This window comes from Neolamprologus multifasciatus, chromosome 10 (assembly GCF_963576455.1).
Source record: "Neolamprologus multifasciatus chromosome 10, fNeoMul1.2, whole genome shotgun sequence".
Classification (NCBI taxonomy): Eukaryota; Metazoa; Chordata; class Actinopteri; order Cichliformes; family Cichlidae; genus Neolamprologus; species Neolamprologus multifasciatus.
In genome coordinates this window covers 24,559,941-24,584,211 of record NC_140448.1, presented here as the reverse complement: position 1 = coordinate 24,584,211, position 24,271 = coordinate 24,559,941, and the positions used below count along the sequence as shown (strand labels likewise).

The 24,271-nt window shown below is 40.4% G+C and overlaps 3 protein-coding genes and 1 non-coding gene across 4 annotated transcripts; 1 reads left to right on the top strand and 3 right to left on the bottom strand.

The window, feature by feature from the left end:
- Positions 1-188: 188 nt before the first annotated feature.
- On the bottom strand, positions 189-12,676 carry pgk1 (phosphoglycerate kinase 1). The gene is made up of 11 exons (XM_085175614.1): positions 12,495-12,676; positions 9,145-9,195; positions 8,643-8,798; positions 8,274-8,418; positions 5,954-6,057; positions 5,679-5,798; positions 3,789-3,903; positions 2,290-2,469; positions 2,031-2,208; positions 995-1,093; positions 189-894 (listed from the first exon to the last, which is right to left on the bottom strand). Exons 1-11 carry the CDS (start codon positions 12,557-12,559, stop codon positions 854-856), a joined length of 1,254 nt encoding a protein of 417 aa, XP_085031740.1. The 5' UTR covers positions 12,560-12,676; the 3' UTR covers positions 189-853.
- Positions 12,677-14,700: 2,024 nt separating this feature from the next.
- Positions 14,701-16,459, bottom strand: cox7b (cytochrome c oxidase subunit 7B). The gene is made up of 3 exons (XM_085175622.1): positions 16,318-16,459; positions 15,265-15,380; positions 14,701-14,920 (listed from the first exon to the last, which is right to left on the bottom strand). Exons 1-3 carry the CDS (start codon positions 16,352-16,354, stop codon positions 14,843-14,845), a joined length of 231 nt encoding a protein of 76 aa, XP_085031748.1. The 5' UTR covers positions 16,355-16,459; the 3' UTR covers positions 14,701-14,842.
- A 475-nt stretch (positions 16,460-16,934) lies between these two features.
- Positions 16,935-17,045, top strand: trnal-caa (transfer RNA leucine (anticodon CAA)). Its single transcript has 2 exons — positions 16,935-16,972; positions 17,000-17,045. It is a non-coding gene; the product is annotated as a tRNA-Leu (tRNA).
- Positions 17,046-18,483: 1,438 nt separating this feature from the next.
- On the bottom strand, positions 18,484-23,361 carry pgrmc1 (progesterone receptor membrane component 1). The gene is made up of 3 exons (XM_085175620.1): positions 22,989-23,361; positions 21,220-21,375; positions 18,484-20,509 (listed from the first exon to the last, which is right to left on the bottom strand). The coding sequence occupies exons 1-3, from the start codon at positions 23,281-23,283 to the stop codon at positions 20,415-20,417; spliced, it is 546 nt and encodes a 181-aa protein (XP_085031746.1). The 5' UTR covers positions 23,284-23,361; the 3' UTR covers positions 18,484-20,414.
- Positions 23,362-24,271: the final 910 nt, after the last annotated feature.

The following is a 24,271-nucleotide window of genomic DNA, read 5'->3' as shown; positions in this document are numbered from 1 at the left end:
AGACATTATGAAGGGTCAACACTAAAGACAGAGACGACCACCACCAGGCCATTTCCTTCTACAAAAGTTTCCTGTCCTGGTGATGCAGATGTCCCAGAATAAGCTTTATCGCGTCATCAGTTTCACCAGTAAATGGCTGCATTTCTATCACAGCAACACCTTCAAATGAGGAGTCGTTCACAGCAGAGTTTTTAACACAGAGACAGTTTTATTAGCCTGAACAGATCAGCCGAGACATCTCAGTCTGAAGCCACTCGAAACCAACAACCACCACAGAGGACAGACGACCAGAGCAGACGTTAGTGCCAACAGACAAAATGTAACACACCAAGTTACCATTTCTCTCATATATTTTAATATATATACTCTGCATGTATACACACTCAGGGTGGTGTAGTGACATTCCCAGGGAGGCAAAAGTGACGCAGCAAAACATTTACACACACGAGCCACTGCGGAAGTTTACAGTGAAGCAGACGTTGCTGTTTGAACCCAGATTCAGTCAGTGCAGAGGCAGTTTGTGTTTCAGCAGAAAGAAACGACTTCCACCTTGATGAGGTTGATCTTTTTTGTCCTAACCGTTAAGTAAAGGCTCCTACTTTCAGCAGAGTGGCTTTGAGAAGCATGTCGAAGTAAGGCAGGGTGCTCTACTCATTAACGACAGCAGGTGTGAGGTGATGTTTTCCTCCTCTGAGTCACAACTTCAAAAACAAAGACTGAACATGAAACGGCTGCAGGGTAAAGATGGGATTTGTCTTATTTCACTTCTGGGGATGTTCTGGGAGTAAACAGGAGTCTGGCTGCGTAGCTAACCACCTCTCGTACACACACTCGCTCTCCAGTTGATGAAGGTTTAAGCGTTACTCAGGGCGTCCACACCTGGCAGGACTTTACCTGAGGACACAAAGAGCAGACGCTCAGTCAGGCTCAACATGTTAAAAACAGTGTTTTCTATTCTGTGAGTGAACATGGGGCCGCTTCTCCCATCACACACCCTCCAGCAGCTCCAGGCTGGCTCCGCCTCCCGTGCTGACATGGCTGACTTTGTCTTCTGTGTTCCACTTGGCACAGCAAGTAGCGGTGTCACCCCCACCTGAACACAAACACACGTGAACGATTTAAAGGTATAAAAATGCCATTAAATTATACTTTTACTTTCTCTTTGTGCACATTCATGGGTTGTTTTTTTTCGCCCAATCAAACAGCCTCATTTAATCTCGCTGTAAATCCCCTCATAACATTTACGATCACTGAATATTAGTAAGAAGGGGACGTGGCTGCAGTAAAACCATCATAAATGACTCATTTTTGGACTAACTGCACATGTGGTGCTACTGTTTGCACAGCAAACAAATCAGATGTAAGATCACACCTCATTATGAAAGATCTCCTTTTATCTGACTGTTTAAAAGGTGCAGAGAGACAGGAAACAAAGCTTTTCTCAGCTTTGTCAGTAGTAAAAGAACAAAACAATATAAAAAAAATTAAAAAAAAAAAAAAATGTGGAACTGAACCTGAAAGATTAAAAAAAAAAAAAAGAAAAAAAAAAAAAAGAACTGTAAAGCTGCACTATAAGTAAACGTGATGTTCTTGAATGCAACACGAGTCCCTGTGTGTCTCCAGTAAACACTTGTGTCCCATAAACCAGACTACAAATAAATCACAGTAAACTCTCCTTGTGATGAGCGAGGGATGAAACTGAGTGAAACTAAGGAACACGTCAAGGTAGCTCTACCCTAAAACACGACTTCGCCATCCTTTTAGACTGAATAAGGAGCATCAACTATAAAAACAGCATGCCGTTTCCAGTAAGACTTGAAAGTTGTGACTACAACTCTAAACAAATCAGGAAAGTGTTTAGAGGTCACAGACAGCATCCCAAACAGTGATTCCCTCAGACCTCTACGTAATCCGATTTCATTTACATGCTGACATCACCCCCTTCTGACCATTAGAAGAAATGCAGGTTGAAAGCACTGCAGCACTGCAAGTGAATTAAACAAGCTCCTCATTCGTCTCCTCTTTCTTACCGATGATTGTGATGCAGCCAGATTTGGTCACCTCGACCACTTTGTCCATCATGTTCTTCGTCCCTTTGGCGAAGTTGTCCCACTCGAACACACCGACCGGACCGTTCCACACGATCTGCTTGGCCCTGCCGACCGCCTCTGCGTAAGCCTTAGAGCTCTCGGGTCCACAGTCCAGACCCTGCAGAGGAGGAAAGAATGCTTAACCTTTCTTCATAGTCCATTAAGTAGTTTTAAATTAAAATAACTTGTCCTTTCTCACCATCCAGCCGGCAGGGATGCCAGCAGCAACTGTTGCAGTACCGGTGGCGGCATGTTCGTCGAACTTGTCAGCAGTGACGAAGTCGACGGGCAGCGTGATCTTGACTTTGTTCTTCTCAGCTTTGGCCATCAGGTCTTTGACGATGCCGGCGCCCTCCTCGTCATACAGGGAGGTACCGATCTGATAGGAGCAGGAGGACGGGAGAAAAGATTTGTGACTTACATGAAACCAGCAAAGACAAAAATTAAAATTAAAAACAAGTAAATCTGAGGAACTATATGCGAAGAGTATTCAGAATGGGGACACATTGAACACTTTTGAACATCCTAAGTTTTGCATCTAGAACTTTATATTCAGCTATACATTTTAAGATTTACCGCAAACTTCCATGACCGTTACTTTAAAAACATTAATTAATATACTGCCCTCCGAAATCTGTGTAAATGTTTTTTCTTCTTGCAGTCCTGTCTGTATCATAAAGAAACATCAAACTTATTTTACTTCACACCCTTCATGTGTTGAGCAAGTTTGTGTCATTTCTAGTGGAGACGCTCAGTGCCATTTAAAGGGATGTGACAGCTTTCTGATATCTTGCAGCCTCAGATGGATCAAGATCATTTAGGAATGTACACAACATTTACCGCTCAAACAGGAACAGTCTGAGGATGCCTGTTTCACAGGGCAGATTTGCCCATTGTGGTGCAAAATAACCTCACCTTTCTGCTCTGTAGTTTCCAAGTTTACTAAATCTAAAAAGTTATGCAATGTCACAAATGACCGAGATAAGAATTTTATAGCTGAACCTGTAACTGTTTGCATAGAGGCACAAATCACAATAAGTAACATCCTGTCATTTTTAAGAGCTCCAGCTTCTTTCACCTCACACCCACTCTGTCTTCATACCTCTGCTCTTGCCTCATGGTTCAACTGTGAGCTTAGTGAGATTAGGAAACTTTTCCCCCAGGCAGGCAGCAACTTATCACTATTACCTGGTTTGTGGTAACTATTCATTTCATAAACTGGGCAAATAAAACCAGGAGGAGGAAACTGAATAAAATCTGCTCGTCAAGAAGTCAAATTTAGGTCACGATCGTGACTTTCGGTCTCTGCAGTGATGCAAACAAAACTGTTTCACAAGACCGTTTCGTCACTACAAAAGTCCAAGTGTGAGCTCCATTAGAAGGAGAATTTTTATTTTATTAATCTACCTGAGGCTGAACACCGAGGTTAAAACATGAATACTCATGGAAAACTAAGAAACAAATCCACTCAAGACTCAAAAAGCATTTGTTTTTTAACCGAGTCTTCTTTTTTGGGGAGGTTCATCCAGCACGAGGGGAGCAAGTGTAAATGCAAACTATGGACCGCTAAACAATGAGCTGAAGCGCAAAGCTTTCTGAGGCACAGAGCAGGCGACCTCCATCAGGTGAAGTCACTTGAGCCACCATTTTTAACGGTTTCATTTTCGAATTGCTTTGGCGACGCATCCTCCTCCTCACCTCCATGTTGTTGAGGACTTTGAGGAAGGTGAAAGCCATGCCACCCCCGATGATCATCTCATCAACCTTATCCAACATGTTGTTGATCAGCTGGATCTTATCTTTCACCTTTGCTCTGAAACAGAGAGAGAAAACACGTCAGAACAGATAAACAGTGACAATCCTGAAATTCACCCATCTGTACATACAGGAGCTAAAAAGTGGTTTATTTTATTAGTTAAGATGTCACAGCTAAATTTTATCAAAACTGCAGAGTCTTTTGCTGCAGGGCATCTGGTGAACCCACTGCCTCCTAATGCAAAGTCCTGTGAGTCAATAATTCAATTAAGTCTTTGATTATATAAGATTAGGCATTTCAAGCAAAAATCTTCACTGGCTCTCTGTGGTGGAGAGAGGGCCTCCTCTTCCTTTATGCTTTAAGGGTTTCATGTAGGCTTCATGACAGCTGCTGTAGTCTTTGGCTTTGAATGAAACTCTTCTTTGTAAAGTAGCATCTAGTTACACTGAGACAAACTTTAGCAGTTCAAAGTCTTTTAGCAGTGCATTATTTCTCCATTTTTGTCAAATATTGGCTCATGGAGCTGCTTAGATATTATATTGTATTGCATCCCACCACACAGAACAGTGCAGGAAAACCATTAATGACAAGAAATGGTTAAATAATCTGTTTGGTTTTTTTTTGATTATTCCAATATTTGAACACAACCTTCTGTCATTATACCAAACCCTTATCAATAGATCTGCACTGTTATTACATTTCAACTGTAGTTATTAAAAATAATTCAGTGAAATCAGAAAGCGAAGCTGCTAATCGATTTATCTGCACCTCTGTACCATTAACCTCACCGCTGATGACTTTGAGCTGCAGAAAAGTCTGCAGTCTCCTGTTGCAGGTGTAATGTTGTAAGTCAGGGGTTTAAAACCTGTTAGTCGACAGCCCCCACACTTCAACAACAGCTTAAACAAGAACTTTAACTCTGTCCAAATAGATGGCAAAATTTTCTATAAATATTGACTTTCATGTGGAATTGTTACTGGTCAATAACTGATTAAAAAGTTTGATCATATAGACGAGGTTAAATACTGAGATTCAGTGGCTAATCATTTACACGCTAATGGTCAGCATCCTCACCGAGGAGCTGATTGGCTGCAGCAGTCGACGCCGACTGCCAGCAATTATTGCACAATGTGCTCTGGCATGTGGCCACATCTGGCCGGCAGCAGACCAAGCAAGTTAAGGGTTATGAAACCACGGCAGGACAGAGGTACAAAGCTACAGGAAACGGTGCCACAGTCTCACTAAAACTGTTAATCAAGTCATTATTCCTGAGAAGCAGCTCTTATTCTCACTGTATGGAAGCAATTTCTATACAATTAAATAGAAATACATTCTAATGGTTACCTTATACAACACTTTGACACGATTAGCGACTGTTAGAAAATAAAGTTGTTTATTTTGGAAGTCCTCACTTAATGATGGAAACTGTAGTTTTACTTCTGTGCACAGAAGGTTAATGGGCAGTTTTCTTTCTGAGCATAATTTGCAGACACATGATAAAAGGTTTAAAACGTACATAAAATTTTGCTTGTTGACCACCAAATATTTGTGACCATAAATCAGGGGTTAGAGTATAAATCAAAACCAACTTAAATCTTAATCCTGGATCTGCTTGCTCACTGAGCCTTGAATAAAGCTGCACAGTGACACCACAGACAACATAATGCACTTTCCCTCTATTCCTGGCTGTGACCTTTCCTAAAGAACTGAGCAGAAGAAAATAATGTCTAAAGTGGACACAAATCAGAACTAGTGACCATGCTCTGCATAGTTTTTTTATATTGTCCAGCCAACATTTTCAAACTTCATCTGTTAAAAAGAGATGTTCTCACCCTCCGAGGATAGCCAGGAAGGGCCTCTGAGGTTTTTCCAGAGCCATGGCGAAGTAGTCGAGCTCCTTCTTCATGAGGAAACCAGCTGCCTTCTGAGGCAGATTCACTCCCACCATGGAGCTAACAGCGACAAGGATGAAGAAGTTACAAACTACTGAATTATACCATTTAATTAAACTAATCGAATTAAAACTTCTCAAAGACCATCTGCTTTGAGACCACAGATGTCACCTAGTGATCCATCACTGTATCCACCTGACCTGCGTGGCGCTCACCTGTGGGCTCTGTGAGCCGTCCCAAAGGCATCATTGACGTAAACGTCTCCCAGTTTGGACAGAGACGCTCTGAAGGAGTCAATCTGCTCCTGGGTTGCCTTCGTCTGGAAAGACAAGAGAAGACAAACACCATTTGTTAAGGCTGCAAAGTGCAAAAGCAAGAGTTCATCCATTTTACTTCAACAAGACTGTTGGCCTAAATTCAGGGACTCATTCAAGTCCTGTGAACTGATGCTGCATGTGTCATCATTCTGATCTCAAAGCAGTTTTTCCTCGTTTCAGCTCTAATCCAGTTCCACTGTCCACATACAAATAAAAGCTAATATACTTGCCACCAATGAGCAGAGGGCAACACCTACATACCCAAATATCTTCAAGCTCAACTCCGTTTTGTGTCCAGGTATAATCGCACTGCTGTCAATATGAATTCAGTTTATCCATCAGGATTCAGTCAGTACATTGTGGGTCAGGTTTCGGATGCACTTTAACAGGGAAAGGTTACAACTGTGAGACTGTAGGCAGAGTAAAGGTCAAGAGAGCTCCTTAGGGGTCAACCAAATACCAGGGAGCCCAGGTCACTTCTTTCCACGGGACAGGCTTCAGGCTTTAAACTTTTACCCCCCTCCAAAGAGTATGAGCTTCAGAAACCAACAAAAGTTAGCAATTTTTGTAAAATAATCGAATAGGTGCAGACTGGTTTTCTATTACTTGACCAGACTAACTACTTGCTTCAGGCCAAAAAAAAAAAAAACTGGGTAAAACTAAATATGGATCTTCCCCCATAGTTTGACACAGTGATGCTTTTAATAGCCAGACCTCCAAGCTGAAATAACCCTGATGAACTTTCACAGCTACAGAAAACACTTTACAGTTTCACAGGCCGAGTCCTCCTCCTGGTGTAAAAAGCAGTGGAGCGCCCATTTAAGTGAGACCATTTCATGTTTTTATAATGAGCTAAAAATAAAGAGACCGTGGTGTGATACACTACAGTGGTACAGTAGAAACCAACCGGCATACCAACGAGGCCTCACAGGACAGGAAAAGCCCACCGACCTTCAAGATAAATGTCAACAGGTCAAAAGTGGTGCTCGGCCACGGGTCAGACCGATGCTCATTTCAGACAGCGTCTGTCTGTGAGTTTGAATATGCTACAACATTTGTGCCTCAGCATAAAGGAGGAGATTAGGCAGTGCAACCAGGCATTCTCTAACCAGACCATTTATCCCAGAGATGGGAAATTGCTCCTACAGCAGCCTTACTAAACCACAACATAAATGGCTTATGAGTAGATGAATATGAATCTCAATAAAAACACAAATGACCAAATTTATCTTAAATAGGTAAATGAAAGCCTATTATTGTGCGTGTTGCATCATTAGGGCTTTTTAGAAAAGCTGGTTTTAGAAAAGTTTAGTCACATTTTCACAGTTCGTTTATCCTACGAACATAGTGAGGTTAACAGTGTGCTACAAAACAGTCTCTGCACCAGCACTGTGATGTCAGACGGTGATGCAGCAATTTCAGGAGAAGCTGCAGCTGGAGTGACCGAGTCTTCCTCCATGTGACCGAGCACAAAGAAAATCTGCTGAACCGACAAGGTGGTGGCCATTTTTCTGCTTCACTTTGCATCTTTTTAGGTCTTATTGAGAGTGTAAAATATAGAACACACTTTTTTTTTTTAAACTATAAAAAGACACCTTTGTCTGAGGCCTGGGTCATATTTTCAAATACAATTTTGCCTTCCAGTGATTATGTTGACAAAATGTTTGGGCCACATTCCCTTTCGCACTGACGCTCTCATTCTCTGTGTCTTTTGTGCTCGAAAATTCAACTGCAGCAAGTTCGTGGATAGAGCCTGGTCTGTCCTCCGTGTGTACGGCTCGGTTGCCAAATAACAACTTGCTCAGTTACATTTGTGATGCAGCAAATTGCCATGTGACGCAAATAGAGAAAAAGGTTGGCCAAACTACATTATTTCAATCTCTGAAAAATTCACTTGAGTGTGTTGTGAGAGGTTAATGTTCAACTTCTTTTAGATGGAGGCAAAAAGAAAAAGTAGAGAACTGGAAGTAAAGAGACAAACTGTAGGACTACATGCAAGTTCTGAAAATAACAGGAACTTGATTGCAGCTGTAAGTTATTGTGCTCTTCTTCACACCGATGGCAGTTAAGAGACTAAATATTCAAGTTTCTAATAGGACAGACCAATATTCTGTCTTTAGGAAAACTGACACACACAAAAAAAAATTCTCAGAAGCCCAAACCACACATAATGCTGCCGAGCCTAACCACCGTTAACACTCAAACCTCAGAGACTCACCTTGTTCCCAGAGGAATCCTTCCCTTTGCCCTCCTCGGCAACGTGGAAGCGGAGGTTCTCCAGCAGGATGACGGATCCAGAGGTGGGGTCAGCACAGGCAGCTTCCACCTCAGGGCCCACACAGTCCTTCAGGAAGGTGACGTCCCTACAGTCACAGAATTAGTGACTGTCATTATGATTGGTTCTTAGAGCAGATTTTCTCTTCTTTAGTGTATAGATAGACAGATATATACATTTTAAACAAAACAAATCTGCCTTTGCTAGAAGCAACCAAAAATAGCGTTAATATCTTTCTTACTAATACCAGAATATTTCAACCATAACAAGGACATCGCCTCTGCCCTTGTTAACAAACACCACCTATCTCACCTCCCTAGGAGGGTCTTGAGCTCTGCAGCGACGGGCTGCAGGGAGTATTTCTCAGGCATGGCGTTTCCGTCAGGACGGCCCAGGTGACTCATCAGCACCACAGACTTGGCTCCATGATCCAGGCAGTGCTGGATGCTGGGGAGGGCTGCCTTGATCCTGAAGGCAACACACGAGTGAACAGGAGTGTTTAGAAAAAAAGAATCAAGTCACACTTACTCCAACTTAATGTTAATGTTCTTGCTTTTAGGAATGTTATATTCCTCCCTTTTCTGTTAAAAGACTACAGTTACATTTGTCAAAAATCAAGGCCAGTGAGATCTTGACATCGATGTATGGAGTTTTAACAGAATTAAAGCATGCTGGGAAACTACATATTTTTTCAGTTTAGTTTTCATTTCCGAGGGAGGCTCTCAGCAAATCTAAATCTGCTGCTCCTCTTCTAGAAATCCCAGCTGCTTAACACATAACAGACTGAAAAGATTCAGAATAAGATAGACGCTACCTCTGGTTGTTTGTGATCGCCTTGTCCTTCATTGGAACGTTGAAGTCGACTCTGAAAGAGAAGAAACAGATTGTGAACCGATAGATCTCAAACCTCAGCTTATGCTTGCCTCTGAACATTTCACATCAGAAAATAAAACCAGGATGCTACAAAGTGCTACAAAATTTTAGGGAATTTGGCAAGACTTTAAGACAGGGGTGTGGAACTCTAGGCCTCAAGGGCCAGTGTTCTGCAGGTTTTAAATATCACCCTGGCTCAATACACCTAAATCAAATGATTACTTCAAGACATATTGAGTGGGTAATTTAGCCATTTCAATCAGCTGGGTTGGATCAAGGACACATCTAAAACCTGCAGGACACCGGCCCTAGAGGCCTGGCGTTCCCCCACCCCTGCTTTAAGACTATACCCCTTACCCATTTGTTAGAAACCAGATGTAACTGGCAGCTGAGACAGGAGGTCTTGATTTAAATCTCGCACCATTTTTAGCTCAGTGTTTGGTCCCTTCTCCTTCCTCTATTGACTCTTGGAGTCAGCTATAAACACCTCGAGTCCCCTGATGCCAAGCAGTCAATACAAAGATCTCCATTAGCTGAGAAGCTTTCCTCTAAAATGCCTTTTAGTACACTTTATTTTTTATTTCCCATGTAGAGAGGAACATACATTTTAACTTTCAAGGATTTAACCTTGAATCCCTCCAAAAACTAATCAGGACAGTAATAAAAAAAAAATTACTCATGCATGAAATTGGTCGACTTTGTTTTTAAAGGGAAAAAAAGCCCATTTTGAGCCAGGAACTGAAACCGTTTTCCTTTTCACAGATGCACACTGGCAGCTTAGAGTACACGTCGTGTCCCTCGTACTCCAGCCGGTTACATAGCTGCCTCTCCTTTCCCTCCCTCTGGGGACCTGATGCTCTGAGACGTGAACAGCCTGTACGCACTCGGTTCCTGCCGTCATTGTTACAGCAATCCACTGTCTTAGTCTGAAAGCCATCGGTCAGCAATTCAGAGGCTCAACAGTAGGATCTTGTTCACAGGTGCCACTCATCCAAAAGCTGTGGTAGTTTTCCGCTCTATTTCTGTAAATTTCTGCATTTTTCCCCCTGTTGCTCTTGAATGCAGATCTTTATACGGTTTATAGCACAGTGGACTCTAAAGCTCTTTTAGCTGCTTTACAGCTAGAAATAAGCTCAATGAAGGAGTTAACAGCAGCTCAGCAGCTGATTTTTCATGAACATTTATTTTGCTAAAACTGCAAATATAAAATGCCACCACTTCTTTTTTGCCTTAGTTGGTAAAACCTAACATTACAAGGAGATGAAATTGCAGCTTAATATTGCATGGTGAAAAAAAACACTGGTTAGGCAATGGCAAACTCAAACCACAACGAACAAATGAATAGACATCATGATCTTCCTCCTTTCTTGCCTCTTGTAATTGTCCCATCTCTAGCCTACTGAGATTAGCTGAACAGTTTAATCAGAGGATCCTGCACCAAAAGTGCACTGCTCTGTAGAGAGAGGACGCAATAGTGGTTCAAACAGAATTGGACACCCTTTGTGTTCCTATCCTAATGGGAATTTTCAGTCACTTAAAGACTCTGTCGGAAGTAAACAACACTAGAAGTGTTTGGTTATTGCAGATTCACTTGCAGTAGACTTCAAGTCTACTACAATCCATCAAGTAAAACTTTAAACTTTTTTTAATGCTGTAAAGTTTGGTACATTAACATGTGAGGGTATTTCTCACTTTTGTTCAGAGCCCCAAAAGGCACTACTGTGTTTGACTCTCCATTTTTGCCTTCATCTTTCTGTTCGCTGGAATTGAAGCAACCCCCAATATAAATTCACTCAACACAGTCCCTAACCCTTTCAAAGACTTAGGAAAAATAAATAAATTTTGCAACCTTAAAACTGACATGTTTCATGCTGCAGCAGGAGCCTACATGACAGAGGAATCAGGCTGCAAGTCTCTGCTGAACACATTTCAATTCTGTCAGCCACTTCAGGTCTCTATAGCAACATGTAGCCCTTTCCCCTTTTCAATAAAGAGCCCCTCCCCCTTTTCAATTCAGGGCCAGCCTTCTGGAAACACCGATTCACTGCCTCCATCTGAATCTGGGAAAAAAAAACCCAAAAAAAACAAAACACCACCACCATGTGTCATGCCACGACAGGCCCTGGGTGTGATCTGACATAACCCATTGTCTGACTGTCTTAGACCTGCACAACATTCGCTCACATTTAGGATAACTCAACATGTGGTGAATTTTGACCTTTTAACACTCAGCAATACGGGTGAACCTTGTTCTAAGACACCTGGTGTTGCATCACCAAACTGAGCGAACCAGCATGGCCCTCTGACATTTTCACACATGGTGTCAGTTTCAAAAGTGCCTTCAAGATCACTGGAGGGGGCTGCAGAAATATAAAGTGAATGACTGGCAAATTAGACTAATATAAATTTGACTTCAGATGTGTCTAGCTAGGATGCAGGGCATCTTTTCTGCTAGAGAGATTTCACTGGAAGATAATAGGCATAATAATAAAATAAAACAAACAAATTGGACTGAATTGCCAGTGACCTTAGGCTTAGAGCCTAATCATTACCTGTTAAAGTGGATCAGTCGGCTGATTAATAAAGTCAGAGTCTTGTTTGATTCAGTTTTCAAGCAATTAAAGTGTTTATTTGGCTCAACGTTCATATCCCAGGTCAAAAATCACTCGACTTTTTTGGGCTGTTTTGGGCCTCCTAAACTACTGAGAATGGATGTGAAAATGTGAATCTGGATATTTGCGCTAGTTATTTTTTGTCGATTATCATTAACTATGAAATTAATAATCCCTTTCATAGATAACGCCAACAATTGCTAGTTTTCCCTCTATATATGAAATAGTTCCTGGTGCTGTCTGTATCACCGCCTTTAAAATCTCCTTTGAGGCCTAAGCTGAAATCTGAAGACTTCACTAACATTCATCATCAATTTTCAGGTTTTTAACTGACAAACTCATTATTATTAGAGGGATGCTGATGTATTTTACAGGACTGACTCGGATGCCAGTGGTTCCATCCATCCATGCAGCATCTCCGCACAGGCACGTAACATGAAAGGAAACCGTGACAACCGACGAGTTCACTTCCTGTCGTCTGCCCGTCGGACTAAACCGACTCAGACACCATTTAGCTATCACTTTAATGCCCTCACATCACTGTGTGTGAGCACCAAACAGTCTGCCACCGCAGGAAGAACAAACACGACATTTTGGAGAAGCTCATCAATAATCTCATTTCCGATTAGCCGCTACGGTGCCAGCAGAAGCTAACTGCCAGGCGATAATTAACGCTCACCTCATAACGACCCGCTTCCCCTTGACGTCCACCTTGTCCAGTGTGAGTTTGTTAGACAGAGACATTTTGCTGAGTTTAGCTGCTTCTTTCGTGCACCTTCCTTTGCTGGGTCTCCTCCGCCTCCTTCGGCTGTTGGTTAGCTACCGAATGACAGCGGTGACCTTAGCGCAGCGGAGGAACACCACCGCGGGCAGGGCAAAACGCACACCCGCCGCTGCTGATTGGCTAATGTATTAGGAGAGCTTCCACGCTGATTGGATCGGTTTGCTGTTTATCTTCTGATGCTTCCTGATTACTGCATCAGCTGAACTTAGTGGATGTCATTCAACCCCCCCACCTCCCCCTCTGCATACTTTAGATTAGAAGATATAGCAAAGGCCATGGACGGATCTACAGTCATGGCATTGGGTGGCATGTGCCACCATATAATAGTCTTTTGTCACCCCAGTCAGTCAGTCATCTGCAAAACTAGGGTGGCACTAGGGGTGGCAAGAAATTATTTTAGGGTTCCACATGCCACCCTATGCCACCCCTGTAGATCTGCCCCTGCCTATATGCCCTTTTTAAATTTTAGTGATAGCCACTAAAACCAGAATTATGATTAAAATAAACTATATATATAAACTAATGCTTTTTTTCCTGAATACTGTCATCACGTTTAGTGCAGGAAAAAATGGTAAAAATGTCATTTGCAAATGACAGCACAAAAAAAAGGGAAAAAAAATGCTACGGCAAAAAATGTACTGTGTCGACCAATAAAAAAAATGATATGGCAGCATATGAGGTTTGTGTGACTGCTGAGAGAGAGAGAGCGAGTCTTGAAATGTGAGAGATTTGTGAAGTTTAGCATTTTGTGGTGTAGTTAGTGTGTAGCATTGTCTAGTATAGTCAGTGTGTAGTGTAGTCATTGTTTGGTTTTGTGTGTTAAAAAAATGAGGGTACTATTGAATGTCAAAAGTAGGCAACGCTGTCTCTAGGTGGAAAAAAGGAGGAGCAATACACCCCCCATTGTTAGACCTGCAGGTTTTAGGCCTGTGGTGTTCTCATGTAATGTAACAAACCTCATGTTACAATTTTATTTTTTCTATTAAAAAAAGAGTGTGATGCTTAAGTTAGACTTGTGTGTTAGACTATATTTAAATGAAATGTGTATACTTTGATGAATTTTAACCATATATAATACATATTACAGAAAGTAACAGCTACATATGTGTAAAAAAAACACTAAGGACATTTCTCTAGATCAGGGGTAGGCAACTCCAGGCCTCGAGTGCCGGTGTCCTGCAGGTTTTAGATCCCACCCTGGGTTAACACACCTGAATCAAATGATTAGTTCATTACCAGACCTCTGGAGAACTTCAAGAAATGCTGAGGAGTCATTTAGCCCTTTAAATCAGCTGTGATGGATCATGGACACATCTAAAACCTCCAGGACACCGGCACTCGAGGCCTGGAATTGCCTACCCCTGCTCTAGATCTACCCCTGGCAAAAGCATCAAGGATATTATTTTTGCAAAAATAAGCACGTGAAGGAAAAATATAATTAGGTTAATAATAAGGAAAGTAATATCTGTAAGATAAAAAATGCCAATACTGATTAATACTATATAAATGAATGAAATTCATAATACATTTAAAAAACATACCAGTAATTACAACTTAAGAAATCTTTTAACAGATTATTTATTGTATACACATCCTTGGATGAATATATTAGATGTACTGAGTACATTAGTTAGAAAATGTGTCACCACTTTGCAAAGGTCCTGAAAAAGATAGCATCATGCTCTGGGGCTGGTACAGTGGTACTGGTACATTGAACACAAATGGATGGAATAATGAAGGATGACCTCCAAATTCTTCAACTTCATCTCAAGTCAACTACATGGGTTGGTACCAGTGAGTGTACTAAAAATCTGACTACACTGGTATTCAAAGCTTTCTGGGTTATTTTCGTTTTTCAGGCCTGTATTTCTCATGTAACAGTATTTCTCATGATCACACAAACCTTGTAATTGTATATTACCATATTACTCCCTTCAAATGTCTTAAGCCTCTGTTAAAAAGCCTAATAAAAACACACGGGAGGTAGTAAAATCTGTATTACTGTAATGTTTTAATGCCCTTCAGCAACTCACTTTTCCTCAGTTCCAAACAGTTCTGTCTGATATCAAGCCAACTAATAATTTTATTCAAACAGATGGAGTCAGTAGAATCACACTTAATTTATTTGGACAAAGAAACATGTTGGAATAAACAAGAGCATTTGCTGTCTGAACACGCAGATATTTTATTCATCTGTACAAACAGAAGGGTTGGATGGAAGGTAGCTCCGTCATGGCACCTCTTCACTCCTCTCTCCACGGTTTGGGCTGGATCTTCCCGACAGGTGACAGATTCCAGGTGATGCCAGTCGAAGTTAGCACCTGAAGCAAGAGAAGTCAAATTAATTTTTTCAGTATTGCTTGGTGAAAACGAGAAAACAGACAAGTTTGGAAATATGAAACAAATTTTAAAAAACTGAAACATTTGCATACCAGTGGAAAATGTGAGTGTGCAGTTATCAAACTTTGTTTTTAATAATTTTTACTTTTGCCATTTAATAAAAACACCAATAGAGAAAAAAAAAGGTTATTCTGTAGAATTTCATTTTGAAACAAACATCTCAATTCAATAGGGAGTCTATATTCAGTCCCCAAAAAAAAGTCCCCAAAATCTTAAGGTCTGTTCAGGTCATGCTCATAACTGAATGTGATGTGATCGAACTTACGTATCCCCACACGGCTGTGCAGAAGATGGCTCCACTAACCAACACACCGGCACCGTACTTTGAGTGGAAGTTCTGGGGGAGGTTGGATCCATGCCTCACCTGCCGCATGGCCTGGCCTACATGACAAGAAGAAACAGTCCTCATGTTAATGACTGAGCTGTCAGAATGAAAAGAGATGATATACAGAAACTACTGAAAACAATCAATTAAAAAAAAAAAAATAGGGCACAAAATCAATCAGTAACAGAAACTAATGATAAAAACAAAACAAATCTAAACAAACATCTTTTTGTTTAATTTTTTACTTCATCTTATTATTGATGTATATGCAGAGGTATTCATGGAGCTCTTCTATTTTCTATCTAAACTGTGTTTTTGTGTATTTTTACAGTTCTGTCCCCTTTCATAACATACACAGTAACTCATTTTTAAAGTGGGGTTTAAAGAAACCGATGCATGCTTAAAATAAGCACGTACATTCTGCTCTCATGTAATAAATAGTATTTGTGAGTACAATTCGCTGTATTAAATATTTTCTCAGGCATTGTTAAGCTCAGTACTTCCACAATCAATTTCGCTTCCTGCTAGCCTCTTTTACAGGGGCAAGTCAAGAGACTTACCAATCTTATTTGCCCTTGCAGTATCGCACTCTCACATCAGACGGGTACTTACAAAACCTAATGCATACTAGGATAAATACTCGATAAAGAAATGAGCATTGCAAGTGTGTTAGCCTGTCACGTCTTCGAGTTACGCAGGTCAGAGGGTCGGACAAGGACATGTTTATTGAATAAGGAGCACTTTAAAACGACTACCTCAAACGTAATAACGACTCTCACTTACGGGATATAACTCTGGTTATTAAATTAATCGGGAAAACAGCTTTTTAAGATTTCTTCCTTCAGGGGTGCTAAGGTTAGCCTGTCTGCACGCTGACTGCGGTCACCGGCCCATCAAACTGTCATTCTCCAGGTCATCTAGTATTAAACAGCACACCGATCTAAAAACGCAACCATTTAGGACGAGTTTATATGAAAATAACTGCTTTCTTACCGCTGATGTTCACTGCAGCTTTACCAAACCGGTACATGTTGCCTAGCCTGATGTCTTCAGATACCCTTGAAGCACGGAAGTGTAATATGGCCGCCGCACGTAGACAAAGCGGAAGTTATGCTGCGTTCATGTTTAATAGTTAAATAGTCCCCGCCAGTGTACTTGAGTAAGTCATTCAACCTTCCATAAAAAGGCTCTGGTCTCCGCTAGCAAACGAGCTGTTCTCGTGACGATGTTTTTCAATTTTCACATCAACCTACTATATTAAAAACCTGTGGAATTAATGCCGATGAATGCTGCTTATTTATGTCAAATTAAACGGATATCCGCTAAAGATAATATAAATGACTTCATATTTATCCCACTCTTCTTCATTCCCTGAACGCAGCATCATCACGAGTCCTAAAACGAGCATGCGCAGATAAAGTCTGAACATTAAAAGTGAATACAGAAGATAAATACGCACTTTAAGCTGAGATAAAGTTGTAAAATACCCTCGCATAACTGGCAGTTGCTTTTGTTAAGAAATATAACGACATATATTACAATCAAATCAAATCATAGGCTACACAGGTGTTAGGGTTAAAAGCCCTACTAACAACAACGTTGAGCACCGTGTCAGGATGGCCGAGTGGTCTAAGGCGCCAGACTCAAGGATAATCTCCTTCCGCAGAGACGGGACTTCTGGTCTCCGACTGGAGGCGTGGGTTCGAATCCCACTTCTGACACATATCTTTTTTTGGTTAAAATCGATGATACAAAATGATTAGGGTAGGCTGAGTAGGTTATTAGTTAATTTTCAACTATAGTATGAGTTTCTAAAACTCGGCACAGGTGAACGTCATTGTTTTAAGTTTCATGCTTGAAATTTTTCGTTGCTTGTTGAAATATAAATACGAAGTGAATGGAATCACATATGGCTGTCTTCCCTGCCAAATATATTGTATTTTTCATTTAATATTATCAGGACAGGTCGGTCTGCTCTGGTTTGTTTATAGACATGAGAATGAAGTAGTTCACAGTTTTGTTATTACAGGACATTTTAAATGTTTGACACATTTCTACAAATTAGTTTATAACTAATTAACAAGTTTACCAGCTCAAACATTTATGCTAATGTTCTGAGCTTTCTGCACAAGTACTCACTCTGCATTTTGTAGGAATCATGTGTTTGTCAGGCACAATCCAGGACTTTTTAAAATCAGAGTGCTTTTCAGATGTAAATGAAGTGTAGAAAACTGTTGCAGAAAACACTGTTCCACGTAGATTTTCCGGTACAACTATTACAGAGAAACTACCCAGTGAGTTCTCAGGGTGAAAATATCTTGTTGCTGTAAGAGGTCAGAGGAGGCTCCTATGAGCTGATAGGAAGGTAACAGAAACTCAAATTCAAATTCAAAGTGTTTATTGTCAGTACAGAAGAAATAGCATTCTCTGTGCAATGACATTCTTCCTTTGCTGTCCATTCACAAATGCCAAGTTAGGTAAGGGGTAAAAGAACAAAAATAAAATAAAATAAATAAAAAAGATAAAATAAGGATAAAAAAATAATAAAAAAGATAAATAATTACAAATAAGTAAGTGAAGAAAAGTGTGGTATGCAGATGTCGATGTAGATGGATGTACAAAGGAGCTTAATGTGCAAAGCGACCTGATGTGCAAAATTGCAGTTGAGGTAGGTCAGCTGTTCAGGAGTCTGATAGCAGTGGGGAAAAAGGAGTTGTTGAGTCGGGATGTTCTAGATTCCACACTTCTGAATCTTCATCTCGAGGGCAGTCCATAGCAGTAGTGCTGCTATTCTTCCTCATGTCTACTATCATCTCCTTTGTCTTATCAGTGTTGAAGGCAAGGTTGTTGTCCTCACACCATGACACGACTCGTTATAACCGCGGTATGCAGAAGAGCATCTCTGAGCACACAACACACTGAAACTTAAACCAGATGGGCTACATCAGGAAAAGACCACACTGGGTGCCACTCCTGTCAGAAGAGCTTGCGTGGATTCCGCAAATAGAGACTGGAAAAACATCACATGGTCTAATGAGTCTTAATTTGTGCTGAGCCATTCAGATGGTAGGGTCGGAATTGGGCATAAACATAAAGGCATGTAAACATGTTCAATGAAAAACTAAATATAGATATAGAAAGACACAAGACAGTCAAGTCTTCATATTGTAGTTTTTTTAATTAAATCAAAAACTCATTTCAGGATTATAACAGTATGACTGTATGATGAATAATATATATACGCATACCAGGAATGTCAACATATTGAATGTTTTGTTTGTTTTAAATGGAAGTTACATAGAAGAAAACATTTTTCTACAGTCAGAAACAACTCCTGAGTTACAAATGAACTCACGTCTGAAGGCTTGAAAACGTTTCAAAGTTTAGCTGTTACGTCCATGACAGCTGATCTGAGGGTTGGTTTTGGTCTCTCTGTCATCATGGATTTAGTGTTAAAATCAAGGTAAACAGAATAAATGGGGGGAAATTTTTTTTCCAAATGTTTGTTTATAGGAGCACCATGGTGACCGCACTTACCATTACGCATTTTTTCTAATTCATTTACTGACAAGGTTTTTACATGTCTACTGCTTTTACAGGTCAAAAAGCAAATTGAGAATGAAAAGAGCAGAAAATCATTTGTCTGGGATGCTGAATCCAGATGCTAAAATGCTTAACTGCTGTTCTGTGGTAAGATCGCAGGAGACAGCAGAGGGAGAGAGAAGATGGCCTTTCCATGCAGAGGAAACACATCAACCTGCACTGTCACAGTAGTATTATAAAGCTACTTTCAGCTGTTACCTCCCGAAAGATACCCTTATACAACCCCAAAGGGATCTGTGTCTCTTCCTGGAATCAAACCGGGGATCTTTCACTTGTTAATAGTGACTATGGAGCCACTGATATAAGATCAGTCAAATATGTTAAAGGTTCCCACCAAATCCCCTCAAAATCAGCTCATTTTATGGGACAGATTTAGTGTATTTAATTATGCCATGCAAAATTTGACCTTTATACTTGGAATATTTTTTTTCCAGCTACAGGAACTGTTAGGAGTAAACCGAAGGGTAGGGATAACAGACCTGTGGTACATCATCATCCTCTTACAGTTTGAACATGCGTGCAGGTACGAATCTTCAGAGATCATCAGTACAACAGGCCTGATGTGAAAGTTAGATGTAGTTTGTAAGGAAAATGTACTTACTCTTATAATTAAAGTGACAATGGACGAGTTTTAGATTAACTTATCATGTTAGGAACTGCACAATGTAGCGGCTACAGAACAATGACACCAGCAGTGTTTAGACTACCTCCTTTAAGGCCTTGATTTAATGACGCAAGTCTGTGTCAAGGTTGGTCACCAGGCAGCGAGAATGGCGGAGGGTATAACACGTAGAGTGACACTGCTGGAAGGTAAAGAGGGTGGTTACCTATGGAGACAGTTCTGTGATGTGATAGTCTTTTAGCTTAAAACAGACATGTGCATTAAAACGCAACTATTGGTCTATAATTAGTGTATTATTGTAGGGTCATTACAACATAAAGTGCCTTGAGGCAACTGTTATTGTGATTTGAGCCTATAAAATTAAAAGTGAATTGAATTGAGAAAGGTCCATTATATGCAAGTATGCAGGGTAAAACTGTATTTAAAAAAAAAACAGTCACACCACAATGGGAGTAAACTCAAAAATACCAGAATTCTGACTCTGACATTGGCTTCCTGAGACCCTTCAGCGAAACCTGGCAACCATCAAGATGAGCTGATCACCTTTTTCAGCACCACATAACTACCAGGAGCTCAATAAAACGCTGGGATTGGTTGGCGGATCAGTGTTTGAGAGATTACACGTAACAGCTCTAAACAATTAAAGAACTCTACATTAGAAAGCTGCATTTCTAACCGTTAATACCTTCAGATGAGATTAATAAAGATAAACTGAATTCAGTCATTGTATACAAGCCGAGATTGGTCCAAAAGTAGTGGTAGATGGACAGAAGGTGGAGGAGTTTTCCAGCGACCCTATTAGGGTTATCAAATTACCAATATACATTAAGGCATCTTGTTCCCCCTTGTGGTCACGGTTCATGTTTTAGTTCGCCTTCTTGTTTTTTCCTTCCTCGTCATCGGTGTACTCCGTCGGCTCCTCTCCTGGCTTCAGAAGTTTGCCGATGTAGTCGTACTTCACTGAAACGTAGAACAAAAATCGAATTTAAAAAAAGAAAAAGAAAAAAGAATCGAAGGGAAAACAGCCAAGGTCTGCATGTTGCGATCTGCAGCTATCTCACTTTATTAATGTGACCTCACACCAAGGCCACCTGCGTGAGGCGTGAGGTGGCCATGAAACTCAACCAGAGCCGCCTCAAGTTACTCTTTTTCTCATTTTCTTATGAAAATCAAACATTTTATCACTGCAGTTTTGTTTAAGCTCATACAAGCAGTGACATTCACTGATTGCTCTCTCTGTGCTTCTGGGCTGTTTCAGGATAAAGCCCTGAACACATAAATGGTAGAGATGGCCAAAATCTCTTCCTTTTTCACCTCCATGGTTCCAACAGGTTTTTGCAAATTTGCACTATGAGCGTGATGGGAAACAATCTTAAAGCAATCCAGTTGTAATCTGATATCCTTTTAATCTGCTAACAGGCTACTGACAGTGAGGAAAATAAATATTTGTGGCTAAAGGGTAAAGGGAGATGATGGATTAAGAGCTGGCAAATCAAACTGCCTGACATACTTGTTGACTGAAACCCTGGTTGATCTAAGTACAGGCTTTATTTTACTATAAATACTTAGTAAATTATAAAATACACAAGAATTGTAAATCATGTTTAAATTTTTTTCTGTGGCATTTTTGGACCCTAATAACCTGACAGTGTGCTTTATCTTCCACTCACTGGTGAACTGAGACTCCCAATCAGAAAGGCTCTCCTTTTGCATGGAGTTCAGGTCCGACAGGTCGTCGTGTTCATCTTTCAGGCCCTCCTTATCCAGGCAGAAGGTTGCAAGACCTCTGGATGCATCTCTGCCTGCAAACACTCCGTACGGTCCATCTGCAAGGTGAGGAAGACATACGATCAGATGATCGTGCATGGGAAAATATCTTGAATATTTGTCTCTAAATCATCTTTAAATCTGAGGAAAAATCTGATGTTAAAAAAAGGTTATTTCAAATACAAATAATGATAAATTTATCATTATTTGTAATGATAAAATAATGATAAATTATTTTATCATTATTTTATCCCCCCCCCCCCCCCCCCCCAAAAGATGTGGTTCATATCATTGAGGGTGTTTAAAACTCCTGACGAATGCTGTCTTATCCCAGAGTATACTGAACTAGGTGAGTAACCACCTGCCTCAGTTTGGATTTATTTAAAAGATATAACAAAAAGATCAGCATATAGAGTTAATCAGCCTTATCCCCCCCCCAAACAGCAAACAACAGCCAGTCCTAAGGTTTTCCTCGAGAGCTGCCAAAGCTTTTTCAACTTCAGGTTAAATTTTAATATAAATGATCCAAACTCCTGAAATGAGACAAACCGTGGAATTTAGGCTACAGGGCAGGGTGTGGAGTGCACTAAGAAAATCTGCATGACGGATGACTATCATGGTGTCCAGAGGTTACGGGCAACAGAGGTTACATTCTTAGATAAGACAAAACCCGTGAGTGCTCACTCTGTGCCCGTTTCCACACAAGTGAAAAGTCACAGAGAAAATTGACTGTGTCCAGGAAATCATATCATCCACATCCAGATACTTCCCTAACTAATTTACTTACCTAATTCTTAAGTTTTGTGTTTTCACGGCCTCAGACTTTTCTTTATATTTTTGGCCATTTGCTAAACATATTTTCGGCTTTTATTAATTAAATGGAACTTAAAAAAAAAACTTGTTAAAGATGACAGTCCTGGTGATTTTCACTCTTTCATTTCATCCTCTTAGAAAGTGGTTTTCAGAAATGGGAATGTGCAGCTTAAGTGATTTTGTTTGGTTTAAACCTATTGTTGTCCATTTTCTGTAAAGCTATCATCAGAAACAACTGCTATATCTGTGTCCAAAGCGTTGTGTATTGCATTGATGAGACATCAAGTGAAACTGAACCAGGGCTGGGTTGTACTTTTGTGTAATAACAGTTTGTACCATAAGATGGTGCAGTGAGTTTTAGATCAATTCTGCTTAGTCACTACAAAAACATAGTCAAATTAATTCAAAGTAGTCCAAATGTAAAGCTATAAAATAGAACAATCTAGATAACAGCTATTAAGACATTAACTACATGTTAACAGCACATTCAGACCAATCGGAGAGTCTATCTTCTTCTCTATGGACAGAAGAAGCATCAGGTATGTTTTAAACATTGCAGGGATCAAGCCTTTTTTCTAAGGAGAACGCAATGTCTTCATAGACGATCTCTGGCTCCAAGGCCACCGCAGCCCCTCTGTTATGAAACGGGATCTCAGTTAAACAACTAAAGGGGGTGTGGCGCCAGCTCCAAGACACAGAAGTCAACTAAAAGTTGTGCCAAGCAGCAACAGTTTTTTTGCATTTGGCGATAGTAACTAAACTAAAACCCACGCTAAACTAACTGCCGTTGGTTTTGTTCGTGGCACGAGGACACCACAGTTAGTAACCACTGCACGCGCACGGCTCGCGCGAACGTTACCTGGTCCGTAGAACTTCTTCCCTCTGGTCACGTCAAACACTTTTCCGTTGATGGCCATGAGGATCCGCGGGTTCTGCAGCCCATCGTAGGGCTTCAGCTCCGCAAGCGTAAAATCTCTCTTCTTCATTTTGGGCAGTGGTTTGTCCTCCTCGCTGAGCTCCGGCGGTTTGTCCCCGCGGAAGATTTTGTACAAAAGGAACAAGCAGAGACTGAGCAGGGTCAGATTCAGCGGAGAAGTGAAGATCTCCTGAAAAATTCCACCAGAAGTTAACTCGCTACTCTCTGCTTCGGCCATGTTGTCGTCTCTTTCCCCTGAACCGTGTGTGCTGGGTGGGATTGGTGGAGCCTGACCTCACACTACTCAACGGCTTTGGGCCGAGCCAGCGCTTGTGATCCCTGGACCAATCACAGTTCTCTCTCACCCTTACAGTCCGCTGTTTGGACCAATCAACGTCTTCTAAGTGCCTCCATAGATATCGTACTTTGTCCATGTAACAATCATCTGTGGAGGCCAAAAAAAGTCTAAAAAACGCCAAAAACAACAAGGAAGTTACGGTGCGACATGAAACCCCGACTAAAAGAAGATATAAAAGACTACAAACAGTTATGTAATACAACCACAAACAAATTAAACAAAACAGAACATAAATTAAATACAAAGATGCAAATTTATACAAATGCTTCTTAATTCCTTTGTGTTCATTTTGGATGTTTTTTACTGCATCTTGTGTTTTTTGTGTATGTGGTCTTTGTTTTCTTCATTTGGTCCCCGAATTAAATTAATGTCCTTGGTCCTGTGGTGGATATCGTCAATAATCTATCATACAACCTGTACCAGTTTTTTCAGTTGTGGAGTTTTATAAGAGTCAGGTACTTATTTCTGTAATATATCAGGTGAAACGTCTGGAACATCTGTCCAATTTCTAAAAGTTTTGTTTACATACTTTAGAAAAATGGATATCAAAATAAACTACACTGCACAGTCTGACATTCTGCATACAATCTTTTATATTGATAACTTTACACAAAAAACTAACAATTATTTATTCTGTTTTAGGACTGATTAATATGACAAGTCTTTAATTAGTTCCAAAACAGAATAAATAAATAATAAATAAGTAAATAAAGATATATTTCTATTAAAAAAAAGTAAATGTAAACAAAAACAGGCTTAAAATGTTTAGAAGGTCCCAGCACAACTACACAATGGCTACATATTCCTATTAAAAGAGATAAAATGACCACCACAACAAAGTTATGTTACTATAGGACAAACACAAACA